General features: G+C 39.9%; 1 protein-coding gene across 1 annotated transcript in view; it reads right to left on the reverse strand.

Moving 5' to 3' along the window:
• klhdc8b (kelch domain containing 8B) overlaps positions 1 to 22460 on the reverse strand; it is a 165463-nt gene that overhangs the window by 36122 nt on the left and 106881 nt on the right. The window contains exons 3-4 of the mRNA XM_028017307.1: positions 20675 to 20839; positions 13994 to 14218 (exon numbers count right to left, since the gene is read on the reverse strand). Of these exons, the coding sequence (XP_027873108.1) occupies positions 13994 to 14218; positions 20675 to 20839 (390 nt within the window). The remainder of the gene's footprint in view (positions 1 to 13993; positions 14219 to 20674; positions 20840 to 22460) is intronic.

The raw sequence follows: 22460 nt of genomic DNA on the forward strand, positions 1-22460 counted from the left end.
CCGCTCCAAAAGCAGGAAGCAGACCACAGGGAAGGGCATTCTGGGTAAATACAACCTAAACAAACACACATGCCTAGTGCTAGCATAAGAATTAGCTTGTGCTATGCCCATTGTTGAAGAGTGTTTGACACATTTGACATTTGACACAGAGAAATCGTACAACCATTTGTTTATATTTTACATTTCAACAAATTATCTGTTGATTTTGCGTTAATTTCCACAATCATGGAATCACAAAAAACTGGATGGACTGCCAAAAGTGGTACATTGCAGTTAGCATGCAGTTTCTGTTGAAAAATGGCAAATCAGATCCACATGGTTCTTACACGGTTTACCAGAATTCTTTTCACCACAATTTAGCTCAAATTGTAAGCAAATAGGTTTTCTTTTTTGTTAAAGTTGTATGTGGACGTCCTCATCAGCCATTCCTCATAAACATATGGATTTCTGAGACTTATTACTGTGTTCCATGTTATAAAACTGCAGCTATGGTGAGTCACCCATTTCGTCCTGGCTCCCACCTTTTCAGCCTTCGACTAATGGCGATTCTCAGCTTTGCTTTGTGCGTTATGAAAGGAGTCATAACAGCACACGCTGGGAAGACAGACATCTCCAAGAGAGCAAAACTTTCAAAACTGCAGGGGACGAGGACTGAGGATGGAAAAAAAAAACTACCCAATGTCTAAACATCAAGATCTCAGAGCACTTTCAAGTCAGAGTGTAGACATGACAGGGATGATTCAGAGAGCGGAGAACAGGTCTGTGGTTCAAAATGTCTACCAACAGTTGGTGGTTTTGAGTCATCGCTGCAGACCTCTGTGGCCCCCTCTGCTCCCCCAGTGTGGAAGAATTCCCCTGACATCTGCACACAGTCATTATTCTGCAGGCAACACTTTAATAGAAAGAGATGCAATCAGCCGGCTGGAACATTCTGCTAGAAGTCAGTGCAATCACAACATAATACCTGCAGTAAGTCTGGTTCAATCATAAAAAAGTGAAGTTTTTTCTTTTGTTTTCATTTTTTAAATGCTTCCATGTTTCTGACTGTTTCTGTTTCCAGCTTCTACAATCACTGCACTGATTTTGCTTTTCAAACTGTGGTTCTAATACTAGTTCTTTTTATGTCTCTTTATATTCAGAGCCTTGGAAAAAAAATGTATTGAGTTTGTCACATTAAAAGCACAACATTCTAATTGGGGTTTTAAATGATAGGTCAACACAAATTTGAACAAAATTGTGAAGAGGGAGGAAAAGAAGAAACACTTTGTAAAATAAAATGTATTAAAAATAAAAACAGAACAATTGCGCATCCATTTTTGTTCAGTCAATACGTCAATACCTTTTGCTGTAAGACTTTTGGGGTATGATTCTATTGGTTTTACACACAAAGAGACAAAAATTCTTAATATTTTTTGTCACAGCTCCAGCTCAGCGATATTGTATGGAGAGCTTTTGCGACGAGACGTGATTGTATTTAGACCTAGGCTTTGATTTAAACTACCTTCTTGTAGTTTGGTGCAGTGACCAGTGGGAAGGTAACCTTTTGTTTTTCTTCCACGATACTCATGTTTATAGCTCCATCTGTCTTTCAATCAACTCTCACTAGCTTCCTGTTTCAGAATAGGGTTGGTGGCGAAATGAAAGCAGGACTTTTTATTGCCTTTTTCAGTCCTATTCTATAAGAATCTAATTTATAGAGTGTAGAGCTAGTGCTTGTCCTTGTGTGGATTCGCTGTTTGGCTGTGCCTCTGTAGGTTCATTGTTCTACCATCCTCTTTCCTTTTTCAGATATTGGACTGAGAGTTCAATGATTTATGCCTAGTTCAGGTGACAACTTTTTTACATCTTTATTTCCCTTATTTCCACCCTCCGACAATCTTAAGGATGACCTGATTATCGGTACGGCTCTTAAGATAATTTGAAGAGATTCCTGCCGTGTCTGGTGTTCCAGGAGGACAAACGAGAACGCAGCCTGTTGAATGCGATGTGTAGCCAATTACAAAGAAATGTGACGAAAACATGGGGGGGAATTCTAAATAAAAGTGATTTTAAAAAACTGCAATTACGCACCAAAGAGTCCGGTGGGCGTATGACTAATTTCAGTGGTCCACAACTATCACCATTGCTTTTTCGCAGTCAGCCATGTTTGTTCACGCTGGACCCATGTTTGGTCTTGAGGGGTTTTGGGAGATTTCCTGTCTGACATCTGAATGTTGGAGAGTGAAATCGGTTTGTGTGTGATTTGTTTGTTATCTTTGCCATGTACGATGGCAAATGTGAAAACAGTGCAAAATGACACACTGAGTTGGGGCGTGCCGTGGTGGCGTAGTGGTTAGCGCGACCCGTATTTGGAGGCCTTCAGTCCTTGACGCGGTCGTCGCGGGTTCGACTCCCGGACCTGACGACATTTGCCGCATGTCTTCCCCCTCTCCTTCGCCGTTTCCTGTCAGCCTACTTTCATATAAGGGACACTAGAGCCCACAAAAGACCCCTGGAGGGGTAAAAAAAAAATGACACACTGAGCAACCAAACCTGGTACACCTAACATTTTTTATTATACTGTGTGGGGTCTCTCAATATTTGAAAAAATAGCAAATAATTTTCAAATCTCGCTGTGTGAACCAGGCATTATGTAAAGAGTGGGATATTGGTTTAGAACCCAACTTTTAACATCTTCACAACTTTCTCCCTGACCTGTCCACTTTGCCTCTTGGTCTTCACAGAGCAGTTACACTGTTTACTAAGATGGTGAAATATAATGCAATGAATTTCATTAGGTGCAGTGGATTAAGGGGGGATGATTACATTCACAAAATTCAGATTTGTAATTGTACAATCTTTGAAAATCATGCATACGTTTCCTCTTACTACACTATTATGCACTCCATTGTGTTGGTCGATCACATAAAATACTCTAAAGTGGGTGGTTGTAATGTGAAAAGAGTGCAAAATTTGCCTACCAGTGGACTAGGATGTAACATGGCTGTACATGATTCTTGATTTAAGATTCTATTTACATATATGTCGGTCAAACCTGCAGTCCATCTGCCCCTCAGTGTGTTCACGTGTTCGTTGAGTGAGAAGGTGCCCAAATATTCATGAAGTGATTGGAAGTAGACTAAAATTCTCATCTGTTCTGTGTTTTTTTCATGTTGGCATGCTGTCATCGGTTCCTGTGTGGGAGTTTTTAGCTCAAATAATCTCCATTCAGTTCATCTACTGTAACTTTTACGTTTGGCCTTTCACATCAAACACAAACACTCAGATGTGTTCCTAACAATGCGCAGTCCGACTGTGTTTCTAAAGGGTGGCAAATCTACGGAAGCTGCTCGTAAAATTTGCATGGAATAACAGGCTTTGATATGTCTGACACATATGGTGATGGACTCATTCTGTGTGAGCCGTAAGTTAAACAGCACAGAGTTATTGTTAGAAAACCCCATTGATCTTCTGGCTCTTTTGTTTTCTCATAAAAGGAGACAGGATCCTTTTATGAGCTTATTGGCCTAAAATAATACCAATGGTGTACACTACGTCTCAGTAATAGCTGTGGTATACACAGAGCCTAACTGATGTGGTACTTCTGGTTTGTTTTGCTTGATGGGTGTAATCCCTCCTGCAGAAGTCAGTTCATGGACAGCCGTTTAACCCAAGTTTGACCTGGTGAAAACTAGCTAGAGGCTCCATACGAGCTGACATGTTATGTAGTACGACATGTTTTTGTACTGATATTTGACACTGCTTTAGATTATTGCACAAAGAGACTCCTGGTAAGAGTGTTTACTGCATAGACATGTTTTAGGTTTATTTTTAGTACATGGTTCAGTATTTACCTTACAAACCTTTCAACACCAGATTCAGACTTCTTACACTATTGGCAACTATCCACAAGCAAAAGAATGCAGAAGCCAAACAGCAATCCAGACCACGACCAAGAAAGTTTCACACTAAGGTGAACTAATAGTTCACTTCAACAGAACCGAGACCTAGGCTTATAGGTGGATCAGAGTTGGATTACATTTTCACACCTCCTCATACAAACCGGACTGTTCAGGCAAACAAACTAGAGTTGGATTAAAGTGGAACAAACAGGGCTGGCATTAATGCACTCTTAGTCAGCCTTTGAGAAGCCATCCTCTGCAACAAACAGCATTCAGTCTACATGACCATGGTTAACGCATAAACCTTCTGGAGTCAACATGCACTAAGTTTTGGCCAACATTTGGACCAGCTTGAGGATGAATGTTCTTGCTTTTCAAATTCAAGATGGCAGACCTGCAAGGATGCAGAGTATATGAATAGTAGAATATGATTCATGTATGATGTGTATGATGAATATATGGCAGTTCCTTGTACTCCTGCTGAATGATGAAGGTTCACCTCCTACTAGTGCTATCTGAGAAGGCATGAGTGGTTAATCTCAATGAAAGACCTGGTGATCCAAGAAACTCATGAGAAGAGAGCGCTCACAATGGCCTTTGGGTCCAGTTTTATGAAGCTTACAGTCTGAGTTAGTGAAAAACCAAGCGGAGTTCCAGCAGAAGCCATGTCAGAACTGTATAAACCAGGTTACAAAGCCAGTCCTAGGCTCCTCATCCAAATTATCCAAATCACACTGCCTCCTGCAGAGAGAAACTGGCTTGTGTCTGCTTCAGAAGCTGACAAATTTGTGTGTAGTCCAAAATAAGGGCATTTTGTATTGAGTTAAGTTCATGGAAGGAGTAATAAGTTAGAATGTGTTAAGCATGCTTGCTTAAATATATTAAAATTGTTATAAATAAGTGTTAACAAAAACTGTACTTACAGGTACTTGAAGTAATATGGTATAATAAGTTAAAATAATTTGAAAAGACTAGAAAAGTACTGGTGTATTATTACTCTAAAGTGAAACTTAAAGGTTTAAACACGAGAGTATTATTTGTAAGTTAATGGGTTTAATGAACTCAGGGGCCCTTTTCTACTTCAGAGCGGTATAATTGGGCCACATGTGGAAAACATAAGGAAGTGAGCTAAAGTTTAATGACCACAAAACAACTTATTGTTACAGGTAAAGTTACTTGACCATTTGCTGTTTTCTAGTTAAATAGATGAATACAGATTCTAGCAATGTGATCAGATGAACATTTAATCATTCCAGTAGCTTCATTTAGAACTGAAGATAACATTTGTTTTTTGTCCTGGTATATAAATAATGAGCTAACTTTATTACCATGTACAGCACTGAAAGCACAGATGAAGTTGTGCATCTGGAACAACTCTAGATATAATTAGCAGACTCTCTGCTATAAAGGAGTGTGTTAGTAATAAAACCTGTCCACTGTTCAGCACTTTCGTTAGTTACTGCATCTAAACTGCCTTACATGCAGGAAATTGCTAATGAAATATTGCAACTGTGTAAATAGTTTTATGGACTATCAAGGCGGGAGGTTCATCAGCGGTGAAGAAGGCCTTTTGACATCCAATGGTCTTCAGGAAGCTCAAGTGCAAATGTGGTGCATCTGTGCATTAGTCAGCATGGTGTAAACTTTGTAATGAGGTGAAAGTGATGAAGTGGAAATGTTTAGACTCTATGTAGCTGAAAGAAGCTTTAAACCCACAAAGCATAATATGCATCTCAAATTTGAGCTAGTTGACTAAAAGGACTTACTTTCTTTAACTATGTCCTTTGGGCTCTTTCCCTCTCTGAGCAAATCCTAAAAGCTAGACTTTGAACTTGCTTACTCAGTTGGCTGTTGTTATTTATTAAAGTATTCTGTTTAATTATAGGATATCAGAGGCTGCACTGTGGCACATTTGTTAGCATTCAGAAAGAAAGCCCAGCCTGGGGTCTTTCTGCATGCAGTCTGCATGTTCTGCCAGTGCAGTTGTGACTTTTAGACTAATGGGTTTCTCCAAATTGACCTCAAAAGTGTGTTTGCAAGCATGGTTGTTTGTCCTGTATGTGTCTGTCATGGACTGGTGACCTGTCCAGGGTGCATCTCCTCTCTCATCCAAAGGAGATCAGCTCCAGTAATGATAAGGCGGTATAGATGAGAGATGGATAAAATTTACAAATTCTCAAATTTTATGGAAAGTAAATGACGCAGTAAAAGTGGGGCAAAGCTACACTGTAACTGAAAAAGCTTGCGACTACACAATTCACCTACATATGGGTCATCCCTGTTTAAGACAGATTTGTTGCCTGGGTTGATACTAAGCTAGTTAGATTGCCAGTAAGTACAATTTTTTGGGCTTACATTTTGTTCAAAAGTGGGTTTTATGTCAAAGAATAGTCCATCAGAAAGGCTATCACTTGTATCTCTTCCTCTCTGATACAGTTAGGGATTTGGCTAATCCAGAGTAAGGAAAGGAGAACTCCACTTGAACAAAAATGTGACAGCTATGAAACCAGCACCATGTGAACAAAGATTATAATAATCCCGGGATTCAAATGATAAGATTTGACAAAACTCTCAGTTCTTCTTAATATGATGAAAAAATGTTCTTTCTGAAAAGACCAGATCAATCTAATGTACAACTCAGGGGCAGAGCATCAGGGGAGCCGGGGGCCCATCACCCCCTGGCCCCGGCCTGGATGGGAGGCAGAATATGACTTCAGGGAACCAACCCTTTATCATATCTGATCATACTCCTGTTGAGTATGATGTATGATGTATTAGATAGCATGGTGCCCCAGTCATTGTTGACTCATGGTTGCTAAAAACTTTACAAGACCGACTAATTTTAGTGACATAGTGGGTGTAAAATATTGAATAAAATGTTGTGCTACATGACTGACTTTATTTACATTTAACTTTATGACATACAAAATTACAAGTGGATCATCCATATTGTTTCCAAGTGTATTCTGGGTAAAGCTTGTCACCAGCCGTCCACCAACGTCATCATCAGTCACTTGGCAACAGATGGCAAACTAGCTAGAGCATTTCTACAGACTAAGTTAACATGAGTGGAGCTCCATGGAGCGGCAAAGTGAAAAGGATGGGAAAAAAATAAAGCAGGGAAAAGCCAAAAACTTAATGCATATTTTGTTCCTCGTCTTGGAGATGAACCGGACTTTCTTGTTGGCGGCGATTCAGATCTGCCAAAACTGCCAGCCCAGCGAAGGAGCCGGATTAGTTACAGGTAGCAACTCTGACATTGCTCACAAAGTGTGAGTTAACTGTAGACTGACTGTAAATTGTATCAGCCGAGCCGCCGAGCTTACATCCCCTTTTCTCTCTGTCGGTGGTACAGCAGTGATGTCTTCAATGTGCGTTGCTGCGTGCTCAGTTTAAAGAGTCAACCAGGCTTCAGGTTCTGAGTTAAAAGTGATATAGTGTTAAAATGATCCGATCGCTCTCCGTGGTTCTGAACTGATATGAATTTGTGTTGTTTCATCATTAGTAACCAGTAGCCTGAAGTTTCTGTTGTTCTCTTGGTTTGTTATACTTAATGTTAGATGGATTTCAGAATGACATAGTCGCTCTCTGTGGTGGTGAAACTTGTAAACTCCGCTTTTGCGGGCATGTCTATGTTGTAAAGTTAAATTATCATGAGCTTTACCATTTGGGTATTGGGCCCGGTCATTAGCCCCGCCCCACGGCCCGACGCTGACTTGTTCCGCTAGTGGTACAACTACAGTACTATTTTTTTTGTTCACTAAACTTTGCTGGTGTTTAATATTTCTTACATTTTAAAACAGGTAAATGACATTATAATAACTGCTGTAACAAACCAGGGCTGATTGTGAGCTACTGGATTCATGTAGTCAGAGCTGTGGACGAGTTTTTGTTGTCGGATCTGCTAATACCTTGCTCCAGTATTAACACTGATTATGTTCTAGAAAGGACTACCATTAATCCTGCCCTACATTTCATGTTTTGTGCATCTGTTGAAATATCAGAGTGCAGCCTCATCCCTCAGGAAAGACGATACGCTCTGTACATGCCTTATTATGATACAGGCTTCAGCCTGGCATAATGAGTTTCGCTGCCATCCAGCATCCAGAGATTCTCCGAGCGCAGCTGCAAATCTGCTGCGTCGAGCGAGGATGTTTTCTGCCATCATTTCAGTATCATTTTCAGATTTTTTGCCACTCCTCCTTGCCATTCCCACATTTCATCTCAGCACTGCTCTCATCCTCTCCACCGCAGACAAATGGGCACATAAACAGGAAAATTTACACGAACAAACACAAGCACACACCGCCATCACCAGCGCTCCCAAGGGTCTATTTATAGGCTTCATTTGACAGCATGTCCAACTAGATAATAGTCTGAAAAGCAAGCCAATCCTTTAATCATCATCTTAGTTAACATACACGCCTCTGCTGCAGCGAAGCAGCTTCATACTTCACATAATTATAGTAGTCTGCAGCACCTGTCAGTTGGAATACCAGATTAATATGAATGAATACATATCCACCCAATCAGACAGTTTGGCAACAGACACATGTGAAGTGCTGAATCCTTGTTGTCATGGTTTATGGCCACAGGAACACATAGCATAAATAAATGTGTTGACCTGTTGCATTGTACTCTCATTTTCCTCTCATACGATCAAACACAGTAGTAGTGAGGGAGTGGCAGCAGTTGAGAGGAACAAATGAGATCAGAAGATCCACTGATGTTTGTTTCCTGTTTGTTTTATTGTCATCAGCTTGGCATCTCCCTCCTGATCGACAAAAAAGTAAGAAAAGCGTTAGGAGTGGCTGAGCTGTTTGTCAGATTATCAGTGTTGGCACAGCAGACGCAGAAGGCATGTGGACTGGTCATAAAAAATGTCATTAGTAGTAGAAATGACTCGGGAAATCGCTGTGCCTCGCTTTATAAGTAAATGACATAGAAGAGTGGAAAGGTAGAACTCAGGTGTTTGTTTTAATAATTTTCAATAGGCATTTTTTTGTTGGTTTTAAGGATTTTTCTGGCTCTAGTGGCCTTTATTTGACAGAAACATGACAGGAAAATAGGTTGTCAGAGAGGGAGAAGACAAGCAGCAAAGGTCAAGGGTCAGAGACTCAGACCTGTGCTTTCTGTGTTAAGGACTGAGGCCTCCGTACATGGGCCACACGCTTTACCCCAGCACCACCGCCGCATCCATTTTGAAAGAAAATGTAACGTTGGTAAACATAATGAAGTTGGATTTTCATTGAACATGTATTAGAGCCTTTTGTAAAACTATTGATATATATTTTAGCTGATTGCAGTTTCTATTGAACAGCAGGAGCTTAAGAAGATATAAAAGCAGCAATGATATTTAGGTCACAATAACAAATTTTACTGGGCAATAAAGTGTTTGAGAAGTTATCGCAATAAATGATAATTTGTTGCTTTGGGGAAATTTTCAAGTAAAAATAATGGCAATCACATTTATTTATTTAGTTAAAAAATGTCTTGCCATATGCAGTTGTTTATTATTGTCGTTAGGGTTTTGCTAGTCTGGCCATTGACTTACTATGCTATTCTGTAATCACAGCCAGTGTGGGCTTTCTTGGATTCCTCCAGTGAACGGAAGGAGAAGCTGTAGAAAAGTGACGTTGACTTTCTACTGGTTTAGAATAGTGTTCCGCCTGCAGTTTTAGCAGTGACAGCGAAGGAACTGAAGGAAGTCATTCAGTCTGTGGTGGCCAGGTGTCCAAATATGAAGTTAACATGAACAGCCGCCTCGGCCAGCCCAGCACTCATGGTTGTTTACAGTGCAGGCAATTTTCAGTAAGCTTCATAACGTCGAGCTGACACAGACAAATGTTAGCGATTGGGTAAAATTTAAAACCTCAACAGAGTCCACGCCTCCAGGAAGCAATCGTTTCTCAATAACTAAGAGTCCAGACGCTCTGGACGAAGCAAACCGAAGAACAAGAGGGAGGCTTGTTTTTACCAGGCAATGGTTTCACCATATCAGTTCATCTCAAAACATTTTCAAACCCAGTATGTTTTATTACAGATAATGGTTGAAATCTTCAAATGCTCAATTTGACTTTCTGTTATCTGTTCAAAGTCTTGCTCTCTCTCACTGTTTAGCCTGAATAAACCACAGATGTCACAGTAAGTACAGTTTATCTTACTGAAATCTTTGCTAGACATCTAGGGTCAGATTCAGGAGCATAAGGTATTTTTATGCAAAGTTTGTATGGATGTTTAAAATTCCTAATAGTTATTCTTAAAAACACACACAAACACGCGTGCGCACACGTCCACACGTACACCGACACACAACAGTGTACTACTGAGGTAGCAACCCAGTTAATCACTATATCAGGTCAGCCTTTAATGTTTATTATGCTTGCATGTTTGATCATCTAAAAGAAAGCTGCCTGAACTCTAAAAGCAGTGATTATAATTAAAGAGCCACTGTATCTTTTTCAGCTTTTAGTCAGTGATATTGTATCTTCCCCACAGTAACGACTCACTGACAGCCAGCACCAGAACATCCATTAACCCTGCTTGCCTCTGTGTTCCTCTGCAGCACTGACTGCTGACGTGGAGGACATTTAAATGCAAATCATGGTGATTTAACATTTTCCAGTAAATAGAAAACATGAACAGGTAACGAACCTGCTCTGTGTTTCCACTGCCTTCCGGGGTCACAACTTCTAATAAAGAGCCTAATCACACAACCTTGTCTTTCAGATTCACAAACATGGCTGTGAGTTACACAATTTCCCTCACTGAATCACACATGAAGCTGAGCTGATTTGCATGTTTTGTTACTTTCCGCTCTGTGTCAGGCTGCAGATCTTTTTATACGAGAAGGAAACTGCAGTTGTGAATGCAGTTGCTTTGATAGCTACCCTCTTGGTAGTTTTATTTTTGCCTCTGCTTTCAAGATGTATAATCTCAGCATGTCAGTCACAGCGATGCTGCCCCAGTACATCAGGAAGAAAAACACTCAGAGGAACATAAATGGAAAAGGGACTGACAGAGATAAGAAGATGTAAATCCCAAACAACAGGAGGAATCCACAGTGAAATGAAATGCACCTTTTAAGAAAAGAAATGCGACTAAAGATTACCCAAATGTCCAAAGCAGGTAAGTAGAAAACCACACTAGAAAATAAAAAGTCATAAATACTTAAAAAAACAAAAGTCAATAACAATATACTGTATATCCCGATATACTTTACCAATATCAGCAGATAATACATTTAATAGAATATTCAATATTTAATATATATTCATTGAACTGCGATCTGTAACTTCACACACAACTGACTCATTCACTCTTTGGTTAGCTAGCAACAATTTGTCAAGCAACTTGCGCAGCAGCAGTTTCAGGTTTTGCCACTTTGCCTCATAACTGCTTAAAAGTAAACAACAATGGTTTGGAGAGAAAACTGGATAAAAGAAGACTCTCTAGTCACACATCCAGTCAGGTTGCCAGTTTGGCAGTAGCTCAGATATTTAAAACAAAAACCAATCAATACTTATTGATATTGACTGATATGAAATGCTTATATCGTGATACGTTTTCCAGCCCTGCTACTTGCACATTTCACTGTGCGGCATCCCAAACAAACCAGCCAGGGAGTCTTTGGAAGTGACAAGAAATCCCATGAGTGCCACAAAACTCATATATGACGCATGTATGTGCACAACAGCTACAAAATCAATGCTGTTTTGAGGTACAGATCACAGCAATGAACTAATTATATTATTTATGCTCAGTTTCTTCTATGCAAATGCTTCACTGACCTCAGGATGCTACATACATGAAACGTACGGGGAAACTAACAGCATCGCTCAATGTCTAATTTATCTTACCGCTTGGAGGCACTCATTGCATTAAAGTGGTATACTCAGAAATGTCAGCAAATTATAGGAAGAGAAAGAGAGATGAAATGGAAAAGTAACACACTCATGCATGATGCAGCGGAGCACTACGACTGTCATTGATCTATAGGTAAATTACTCAGAACACGAGAGAATCAAAAGCAATAAATGTAACTCAAAGAAATGACAGGAAAAATTTAGTTACAAAATCAATTAGTCTAATCTAGTGAGATGAATGAAGGTGGAATCATGAAACTAACCTTTTAAAATTCATCAGGTGAATGGGAGTATGATCAGACACGTCATTGAAAAGATTGCACCATTCACCAGAGTTGCTAAGCAATGTGTAGAAGGCCAGAAGAAACAGTCTTCATAATGAAAGCAGATCCAGGTCCAAGGTCTTTGCTTCAATCAAATCTATTGTGTTTTATGTAACATTTCAAATAATCCAGAACTTGTTAAATATTGCCTTATCAAAGCGGTATTTGCCGGATTTAGTTACCTCTGATCAGGAATCCTTACTTTCCTCTGCAGCAAAGCCATCATCCTTCTCTTCATTATGGAAACTAAATAGATTAAATTCCTAATTTTTAATTGAAAGCCGTGCAAAAAAAAAAAGCCAAGCATTGATTATTTGGACCTTTTGAACCTTAACAGAAGACATTATTTAATCGTTCACAGCCAATACAAAGTGCTGATGTCTGACTGATGATAGGTGGGAGAAAAGGTGCAACTACTCACTTCCTGTTCACTGTAGGACAAAATATAAGGTTTTATTAGCTTATATGTTTGAATATCTTGTTGACGTTTTGACCAAAGAAATAATTTAGTTTTGAAGGTAACAGGGCATTCAGCCCGGTACTAATGAGATGTACTATATGTTGAATAAAGTGAATGTTACCAATTTTATACAGCATAGCGGTTAATCACTAACCCTTTTACCAAGAGAAGCCACACAGAGTTTTTTAAAAGTATGTCGCTAAATATTGTTGAAATTCTATCTGCTAATAATCATAAAACCCAGGCGAGTCCTGGGGCTGTAACCGCTGAAGTTGTAACGGGTGAAGAAGATCCAATTGAACGCAACAGAAACATTTGCAGCAGGAAGAGTGGATATACTTTTAGCTAACAGAAACTACGCTGTTGCTAGTATTAGCACTGTAAAAAAGAGATCAAATAAAAAAAACTGTAGAAATCATCTCCATTTGTTGATTCATTTTAACTGCAAGTCAACATTATCCTTACAGTAAAACTGGCTGCAGCAGGAAGTTAGAAAAGTAGTAGCTTAGAAATCCCATGATTTCTTGCCTCAGAAAGAAAAGCATACATAAAGCAAATATTTTCTGTTTGTAATTACTTGGTAGAACATAAAAAATATCTGTCCTCAATGTCTGGGAAAAATGTCTTGTGTGTGTCTGAATCTGTCTATGTTACGCATTCAGCCTGAAGGTTCACAAGACTAATTATTTTCCTTATGGTGACATTATGAAAAGCTTTATATTTTTGTTCACACCATGTTTTTGAAAGCTGAGAAAAGTTCAAGTAGCAAATGTACCAAAAATAAAAGAGAAAAAAACATTCATTTCTGAACTTTTTCAGAGAAACGATGACGACTGCGGAGAAGGCATCTTAATTTAGTATTCTGTAATGGAAAAGGCTAAGTACACTCATTCAGTGTGAAAATGTCAACGTATTCAAGTGTGTAGCAGACAGATTACAGGTCACTGGTCTCCCATAGTCAAATTAATTAAACCTTTCAGGACTGTCGGAATATTCACTGAAAACTGCAGCATGTAAATAAATCATCACAGCAACCAGCTTGCAACAATCACTGCAGCAGATTCATTCGTGCTTTATATAAACTTTATATAACCACCATAAAACTCTTGTATTCGGAGGGAAAAGCCAAGATGAGTTTGAATGCATTCATTAAAAGTAAGGTAGTAAGGCACTTACACAGCTATGTGTTGCATGCGTTTGGGCACATTCATTGCACCAATTGGATAATGAGCTACACTGGTGTTTAATTTACATTGAACGGTGTGTTAATGGAAATCTTACACTCTCCCATGGAGGGAAAGAAAAAGAGAGAGGGCGCGCGAGAGAGATGGAATGTAAAGTGTAAAAGTTGGACCAAAATGGTAGCCGCATGTACAGTAGGTAGGTATGTAAAGTACCTTACATTAGCTTAACATGAAATAATTGTACCTTAATGTTAGTACATACCGTTAAATAACCACGTACCTTGATCCAGGTCAAACTCCTCTGCAGTGCTGACAAAGTGAGGTCGGGAGTAGAAATTATGAGGCCCCGGCTGCTGGAGCCCACCCAGGCTGAACAGGCTGCGCTCATTGGCAGCGCAGCACGAGAACGCCCTCCGGCTGGGGATGCAGGGGTACCGAGTCCAGCTCTTCATCTCCAGGTCGAAAGCCTCCAGGGCCGTTACTGGCATCTTTCCCTGACGACCACCTGGAGATATCAGACGTAATGTCATCCTACACTAATGTAATAAAAGTATTTCACACATTTCCTTCTGATTTTTTCCTTTTACTGTTCGCTTATACGTTTCAGATCATCCAGCAAATTCAAGATCAATATAAAGATAAGCTGGCAAAATACTAAATGTGGTTTACAAATGATTATTAGCAGGGAAAACCTATCCATACCAGCCATGCCTGACCAGTCCTCCTCAAACCTCGTGCCTGCATGTGAAATACAACTGACAGCTTTTTGTGATAACTGGCAGTCGATCTTTGACACTATAAATGTGCAAAAAAACATTGACATTCTGCTCATACTGAAAAAGCACAATTTTGCAATTGCAAGTGTTTTCATTAAATAAGAAACGCAATTAAAATCACCCATGATAAAGTCATCATAAAAAAAGCATGTCACTCCATCATCCTCCAACCACTTTGTGTCGTCTTGGTTGTTTTCGGCAGCAGTAACATCCAGCCGTTGATCTTGTGATTCATGTGATGCGAAAAAGTGTTTTTATTGCAGTTTTGCGAAATACATCTGTTTTGATACAGCCAAAACATGATTTTATTTTATTTTATTTTTTTTTTTTTTTTCAAAATTGCCTTGTTTCAATTCAGCAAATTTATTTTCGGAATTCCAACTCGCGGAATTGTATGGTCAATGGAAACGCAGCTACTTTGATTTACTGGGGTTCCAAAGCCTCGGATAAGATTGTCGTGTATAGTGCATATATGCATTTGCATATAGTGTATTTTTGAGCCGCTGGATTAGAGTATAAAAAAGTACCATCAAATTGTGATGTACCTCATTTAAAACTGAATTAACTTCCAAGAAGGTTGCCATTTAGACACTTGAGTAAAAGTACAGGGACAACTAGACAACTTCTGCCACTGCTACTGCTTGAAATTTCCACCTTTATCTTCTTCCAGTGTCACATAGTTTCAGTGGCCTTTATGTCAAAATCTACCAAGCGTGCAGAACAGCTTTGAGACCACATTTCATTTCGGGTTGAAAAGCAAAGCGCAGCAGCAGGGTGCTCCTCTAGGAGTAAATAACTAGGGTTAGTTATTTACCTTCATAAATCATAACGTAAACTTGGAAAACACCGCTACAAAGTGAAAGTAGTATGTTAATCGGGCATTGAGTGAACAGGGTGGATTTTGGTGACAGAGAGGGGAGGAGAAGCACTGAGGAAAGGTGCTGGAAGGTAGAAAACACACAAGATGCAGTTGCTAGGGGCTACGAGATAAGAGAAAAATCAATGGAGGGTAAGAGGGAGCAAATCACAGCAAAAAAGGAGGCAAATGAGGGAGTGACAAAGAGAAATTGCGGAGAGAAGTGGCTGAAAGAGGAGAATGTGGAGGAGTGGAAGAAGAAAGTGGAAGAGGGTCAGCTGGAGTGGGCAGGATAACATGGAGATCGATACTGATAGTGAGACAAAGAGTCGAACTGAGTGGGAAGCATTAGCGTGAGAGAAAGGAAAGAGATTCAGAGAAAAAGGATCGTTTGAATGCGGCAGAATACTGTGGATGTGAACGCTGTGTGAATCAGCAGGTTATTCGGACGTTAGATCAATATTCTACATCGAGACTTCTGAAGTGCTGCCAAAAGTATCCATACCTCTATGACTTTATCATGTTTCGTTTGTGCATTTTGGGAGATTTTTATGTGAAAGACAGCAAGTTTGGAGCAACAACACAATGGACCTATAATTATTTATACGCTTTACAACATCCAAAAATTGAACAAAGTGCTTCACAGAGTTTTTTTGACGTCAAAAGAACAAAGTGCTGTTTGTACCTTGACCCTGGTTGTTCACCTGTGTGAACCAACTGAAATGCTCACAGTGCATTTCACAGTTGATTATAGTGTTCACTTTGTCTTCTGTCAGCTTTTAATCTTTTGACCTCAATGCCACACCGTGTTCATAAAGAGAGAGAATCTCTGAGAGGTAAAATGTGTTACGGCCACTTCTGGCATTAAAAGCCTTCATGCCGTTGACCTTTGACACATGCCTTCCCTGTTTCTCACAACCCGCTTTCCTGTCTGACCACTGTCAAATAAACGCTACTAGAGCCGACAAAACCTTTAAAAACAGACATTTGTTATTTTTTTAATTTTTATTATTTTTTATTTATTTAGAACATGATAGCAGTATAAAATCATGCACAAGAACAAGGAATGCAAAAGACACATATTTTTGTACCACAGTAATCTTGACATTCTCGAAAAGGAGTAGGAAGAAGTAAGAAACATTAGAAGTAATTAACATGAACATATTCAACATAATTCTGAAAATAAACTTTAAGCCAGGAAAGGCTCCCACATATTGGGGTGTGCAGTGCGTATTCTGTGAGCCAGGCAAACCCTGCGTGCACACTTCGCACACAGTTAAAACCTCATAGCTGAGCGAACCGATTGCCTACATTTCTCATGACAAATTCCTTTTATTTTCCCACAGTCTAACTGAATGCTAGTAAGTCTGCGAGGTAGTCGGGTGGCTAGCCTCGTTTCTTCTTCTTAGATTCTTGAACATATTGAATGGATTTAAAATTTCCAAGACTAGGAAGTGTGATTAGAGTTGATATTTTTTCAGCTCCTCTGATGGAAACAGCTGAAATTCAAAAGCTTCTTCTAAAATTAGACTGAATATTTTTGTACTTTCATTAGTTTGATTTATTGAGACTTCATGTCATGCACATTGAGGATAAGATCACAGACATCACTGAGTATTTACACTCAGGAAGTTGATCCTTGAATCTGACCATCATCCCTGACCTGAAGAGCCATTCATAGAAATTGAGGCCATATTTTCTCGGCTCTCCCACAGTGAAGCCTGATGTTTAAAGGGGCAGCATTGTGTAAAAATCCACTTTTTTCAGCTTTACCTCGGTTATGGTGTTATTCCCTCATTAGACATACCTGGAGTGTTCCTTTGGTTCTTTCAGATATTTTTGAGAACTCCTTTAATCTCCCGTGGCAACCATTCAGCTGTGTAAAACGCCTGGGTGGACCTAGCTCCGCCTTTAAAGCTGCAGTTTACCAAGCTACAGTTTCCACCTCACAGAGCAGTCCTTCCCTGCCACTCAGCTCCTTCAGACAAGCCAGCAGAAATTAGCAAACACCTGGTGGAACTGTTCTGCTGATCTCATTGTCTGAGATACTTCTCAGTGCAACGCTTGTAAAAAATTTTGTTAAAGGAATAACAGAGGACCCATGTTATGATAACTTCCTGAAGGCAGAGTTTCAGAAAGGCACAATTTCAAGGCTTTAACTTACAAGTAAAATTTATTTTAAGCCAAATTTCATATCATATTTATAACAACTGCAGGAAACATAGATACTTGATTGTGCTATAAAATGGCACCACGTGCCTAGCAAACACACAATACTGCCCTTTTAAGTCAAGTTACTGAAAAGTGGTGAAATTTAAACCGAAGGTGGTCCAGATACTCACTGATCCTGAAACGGCCCATCCAGGAACAGCAGGTGAAGAAACAGCATCATTGCACAGGATAGGAGAAACATTTCACAATCACAATGCTTAGCGGTGGAGGGGACAGTGAGCTGAAGCAAGATAATAAGTGAGACGTAATAATCAGGATTTGCGGTTATGAAATCAGCGACATAAATATCCCCATAGATTTGTAGATAAACAGATTAGATCATCTACCAGACTTGTGTGAGTCATGACTCCGAGGATGCACTTTAAACCAGCCATTTTTCTCTGCCTCGTGCGGTTGCCGGGCATCATTAACTCCACTGTTACTCAGATGGATTAGCTTCCTGAGCTCATCTCTCCACATTGTTTTTATGGAGCGTTTTCAAAAAGAATCCCATCTTCTAACCGGCGCGGCAATGCAAGACGGCTCACAAACCGAAACCCAGCACAGGGTACTTCATTTGGTGGCTAGTAAATCCCGCAGCGATGCTGTCAGGAGTAAAGATGAGTAAAGCCTCGGTCAACTTCGACAGGCGCGTAAAAAGGTTTCGTCTTTGTAGTGTCACAGTCTGTGGGATTTCTATTTAAAGCCTGGAAGAGGGCAAAGAAACAAGCGTAAAGGACAAAAGATTTGACAGCTCAGATTCTGAGTCAGTTTAAAGTAATGCTTTACCTTTAAGAAAAAGAGATGTTCACATGTCCTCTTCGCCAAGTGTAAGTTAAGTCTAAGTCTCTAATGACTAAAATTAAGTCTGAAATTGAACACATGTCATCTTGTCTCCTTATTAGCATGGCTGTAGGATAGAAGTTATATTCCTTCTCCTTCAGGATACATGACCTGCTAAACTTTTAACATGTTTAATTTTAAGAAACTTCAGCTCAACATGTCAATCAGTTTTTGCACATTTAAAACTGCAGCATTTAACTTTTACAAAAATATTTCCTACATACTGCGACAGACTGGCGACCTGTCCAGGGTGAACCCCGCCTCTCGCCCGAAACGTTAGATGGAGATAGACACGTTAGATGGAGATCCCCCAGCAGGGGGGCTGGGAGCACCCCCTGCTGGCCCCACTAGGGACAAGGGTGTAAGAAAATGGATAGATGGATGTCTTACATATTTGTTAAAACTATGTTGAGACAGATGGGTTCTCTCTGGGTACTCCGGCTTCCTCCCACAGTCCAAAAACATGACTGTCAGGTTAATTGGTCTCTAAATTCTCCCTAGGTGTGTGTGGACATGGTTGTGTGTCCTGTCTGTCTCTGCGTTGCCCTGCAACAGACTGGCGACCTATCCAGGGTGATCCCCGCCTCTCGCCCCGAACGTTAACTGGAGATAGGAACCAGCACCTCCCGACCCCTCTAAGAGGGTGTAAAGAAAATGGATGGATGGATGGATGTTGAGACAGATGACAAAATCAATCTCAATCTGTTTTCTCCCTGTGGTCCTAATGCCATTTGCTCGGCCAAAAGCAACCAATCAGTCCCAGGAGGAGGGCATTAACACCGTCAACCTGTACATGTCAATGTCAGGCCATGTTCTGTTCCTATATTCATTACTGCTCAAAAGGTCTCATCTTACCAGGTCATTCCTTTGTATATAGTTTCTTCATTTAAGTGCATGTTCTGCTTTTTGTGTATTTGGATTTGGCTCTCAGTCATATGTCCTTCTTTCCCCCTGATTTGTTTCTTCCTTGAGTTGTAGTTCAGTCATTAAGTATTTATTAATGCGTATTAAGCACACCTTCCCTCAGTCTAACAGTTTGCTCTCTTCCCCAGCATTTTTTGCAACCTTTTTGTCTGAGTCTTCTCATGCCTCACTTTTTAAGCTTACCAGTTTCATTGTCCTTCACTGGTTCCTCCCAGTATCGACCTCATTACTCTACCTAAGCTTCATGTTCCATTTTTGGCTTGGCTTTGGCTTTGTACTTGTGTACCCATTCACACACACACTCACGCTGATGGTTACTGGATAGCAGCCAGTGGACAGAAGTATCAACACCAAGGCAGGGCGGGTGAAGTGTCTTGCATAAAAACAAAAGGCAGGTGATGCGGGTATTGAACCAGCAATCTGGCGATTGTTCCTACTTTTGTTTTCATAAAAGTGTTCAGCTTAACCTGCTCGCATATCTGCATTTGGGTCATTTAAAACCAACTAAAAATGACAATGACATAAAATATAAAGCTTGTCGTTCCTGCACTCCTGAAATACTAGCCAAGACCCTGCAAGAGTCATCAGCATCCAGTCGGTTTTTCATGTCCATGTAGGATCTTCATTCAGTGACAACAGGGTACAAAAGTGAAACTGAGCTCCTAATTGAAAGTTCAAGTTCTTTCATATAGGGATAGTTAAGAATTTACCCAGTGTGAAAGAGCAAGCACAGTCTACCTGAAGTAAAAAAGAAATAACTCAATGTCAGTCAATTAACAGATTCAGCCTTTTTTCTTATCTACAGAGCAGGCCGTAGCAGAAGCCCACCTCTACTAGTGGCTACTGTACAAAGATTTTGAGTGTCTCTTCAACCTGAGAAACACATTTTTCTCTTTCTATCAGTCAGTTTCACAGCTTGGAAAGTGCCAGACAGATAAAGTCAAAACTGAAAGGTTTGTGGTGCAGCAACAGTCACACATCCCATGATCTCAGCTCCGTGTCAATATCTGAATGAAAGCAAAAACAGATGATATAACGGATCTGTTTGCCAAACCTAGATGTACCACCAACATTTGTGAAAGACTGGGAAATTCTCAAGAACTCAGTTCCAGAAATCAAAATTAGTTGAGTTTAAATTACAAATGTGTGCAAACGTTTCTTCACACACACACAGCTGCACATTGTCAATGAATGTTCCTGCTGTACACAAACTGGGATGATGTAAAAAAAAAAAAGTGTTTCCATTCGGTTTTGTGAAATACATCAATTTGGATACGACTGCTTGGAGAGTTTGGAGAATCACCATGACAGAAGCCAGTGAATGCAGAGAGAGTGAATGTTGTAATCTTACCCATCACATAAATTCTGTTTCCTATTACGAAGGGCGTGGCTCCGTAGCGTGGCGTGGGCATGGAGGTGGTGGCCTGCCACTGATCCTTCTCTGCTTCGTAGACTTTAACAAAAGCCTGAGGTGTTGTGTCTGCTCCCATTCCGCCCAGAGCGAACACCTTCCCATCTGCAGAGAGACGCCCAGCGGAGACATCGAGATTATTAAAAGGCTCATAAGACCATAATACAAGTTATGTGGTTATTGAAACCATTCATCCATTTTTCATCAGCAGTTAACTGTGAGCCAGCAGTCCAGCTTTTTAATGGAAATTCACACAAAAACAACAGAAATGACATGTTTTCACGCTAATGCAAATTTTCTGCAGCAATGGCCCAAAATGCATGCTTTAGATCAGTGGTTCTCAAACTTTTTTCAGTGATGTACCCCCTTAAAAATATATTTTTAGTCAAGTACCCCCTGACACGGGCAAAACATTTTTGGAATTAAAAAGGGGTACAGTGCTGTAAAATCACTGTCTGATTTAATAAAGCCAAACAACTTCTATCAGTGAACCTGACAAATACATCCATATTGCCAACATTGCATGGTTAAACAAAAAAGAAAAACAGAAGACGGTGACCACCAGGAAGGTATAAAACCAGTCAAACCGTTTTATTTTAAAGGATATTGAAACTAAATACTGAATATAAAATTCAGTGCATGAACACACATTTATATTTTATCGAACTTTTCACAAAATAATTTTTCCCAAGACTTATTATGAGGAGCCTACTGATTTTTTAAAGATATTTTGAAAAGCTTCACGTACCCCCTGCAGTACCTCCACGTACCCCCAGGGGTACACGTACCCCCATTTGAGAACCACTGCTTTAGATGATGTAAACTCTCACCTGCAGGTGGCAGTATTTCCCACTTTTGCTACATTGCTGCCTCAGCTTTACTTCATGTCTAACTATAATCGATGATCTATAAGGCGAGTAGCAAAAAGTAATATTTACTGTTGTGCATTTTTATTTTACACGATTTGTAATAATTTACTATTGAAAGGGGTTTAAATCTGTATGAAACGTTTATAGAAAGTTTTGGGGGGGTTTTTTAATATTTGTTGAAACTGTCACTATGTTATGACAGCATGACATGACACATCTGTGGAAAAGAATTGAGTTCCTCTACCTTCTCCCAGTGCTCTGCTATGATACAACTTCAGTAACTCCCTGGCCCTGAATTTTGCAATAAGCTTCAAGTTATTTATTTAGGTTTTTGGGGGAGGGTGTGAGTATTTGAGAGTTTTGTCACCATGGCTGACCACTTCATTGTGTCTGTGTGAAGAGGAGATGCAGAGCCAAGCCCAGCCTAAATCTGTAACTGTGGGTATAGAAGCTGCAGTGGCCTTAGCAAGTATATTATGCCCTTCTCACAGATATCAGCCAATTCTGTGCATTTCCACATCTTACTCTGATTTCCGCTTCGCTTATGAAAAAGAAAAATCTGCAATTCCGTACACGTTTTTGTTATTGTAGGGCCCTAGGGACGATATTCCACAGTGACATCTCCTGACACAATTAGTCAAACACTGCTGAATCCTAGAGATTCCTTTTTTTCACTTCCGATACTGATACTGATATTGATACCGATATCTGAGATTTAGTGTATCAGTCGATACGATACAGAAAAACAGCTGAATTTACACATAAATCTTTTTTAAAACACAGATATAAATGTACTGAATTGCAAATTAATTTGATAACTCTGTACCAGCACACTTTCATACAGCAATATCATCCCA

Source organism: Xiphophorus couchianus, chromosome 1 (genome assembly GCF_001444195.1).
Source record: "Xiphophorus couchianus chromosome 1, X_couchianus-1.0, whole genome shotgun sequence".
In the NCBI taxonomy this organism is placed as follows: Eukaryota; Metazoa; Chordata; class Actinopteri; order Cyprinodontiformes; family Poeciliidae; genus Xiphophorus; species Xiphophorus couchianus.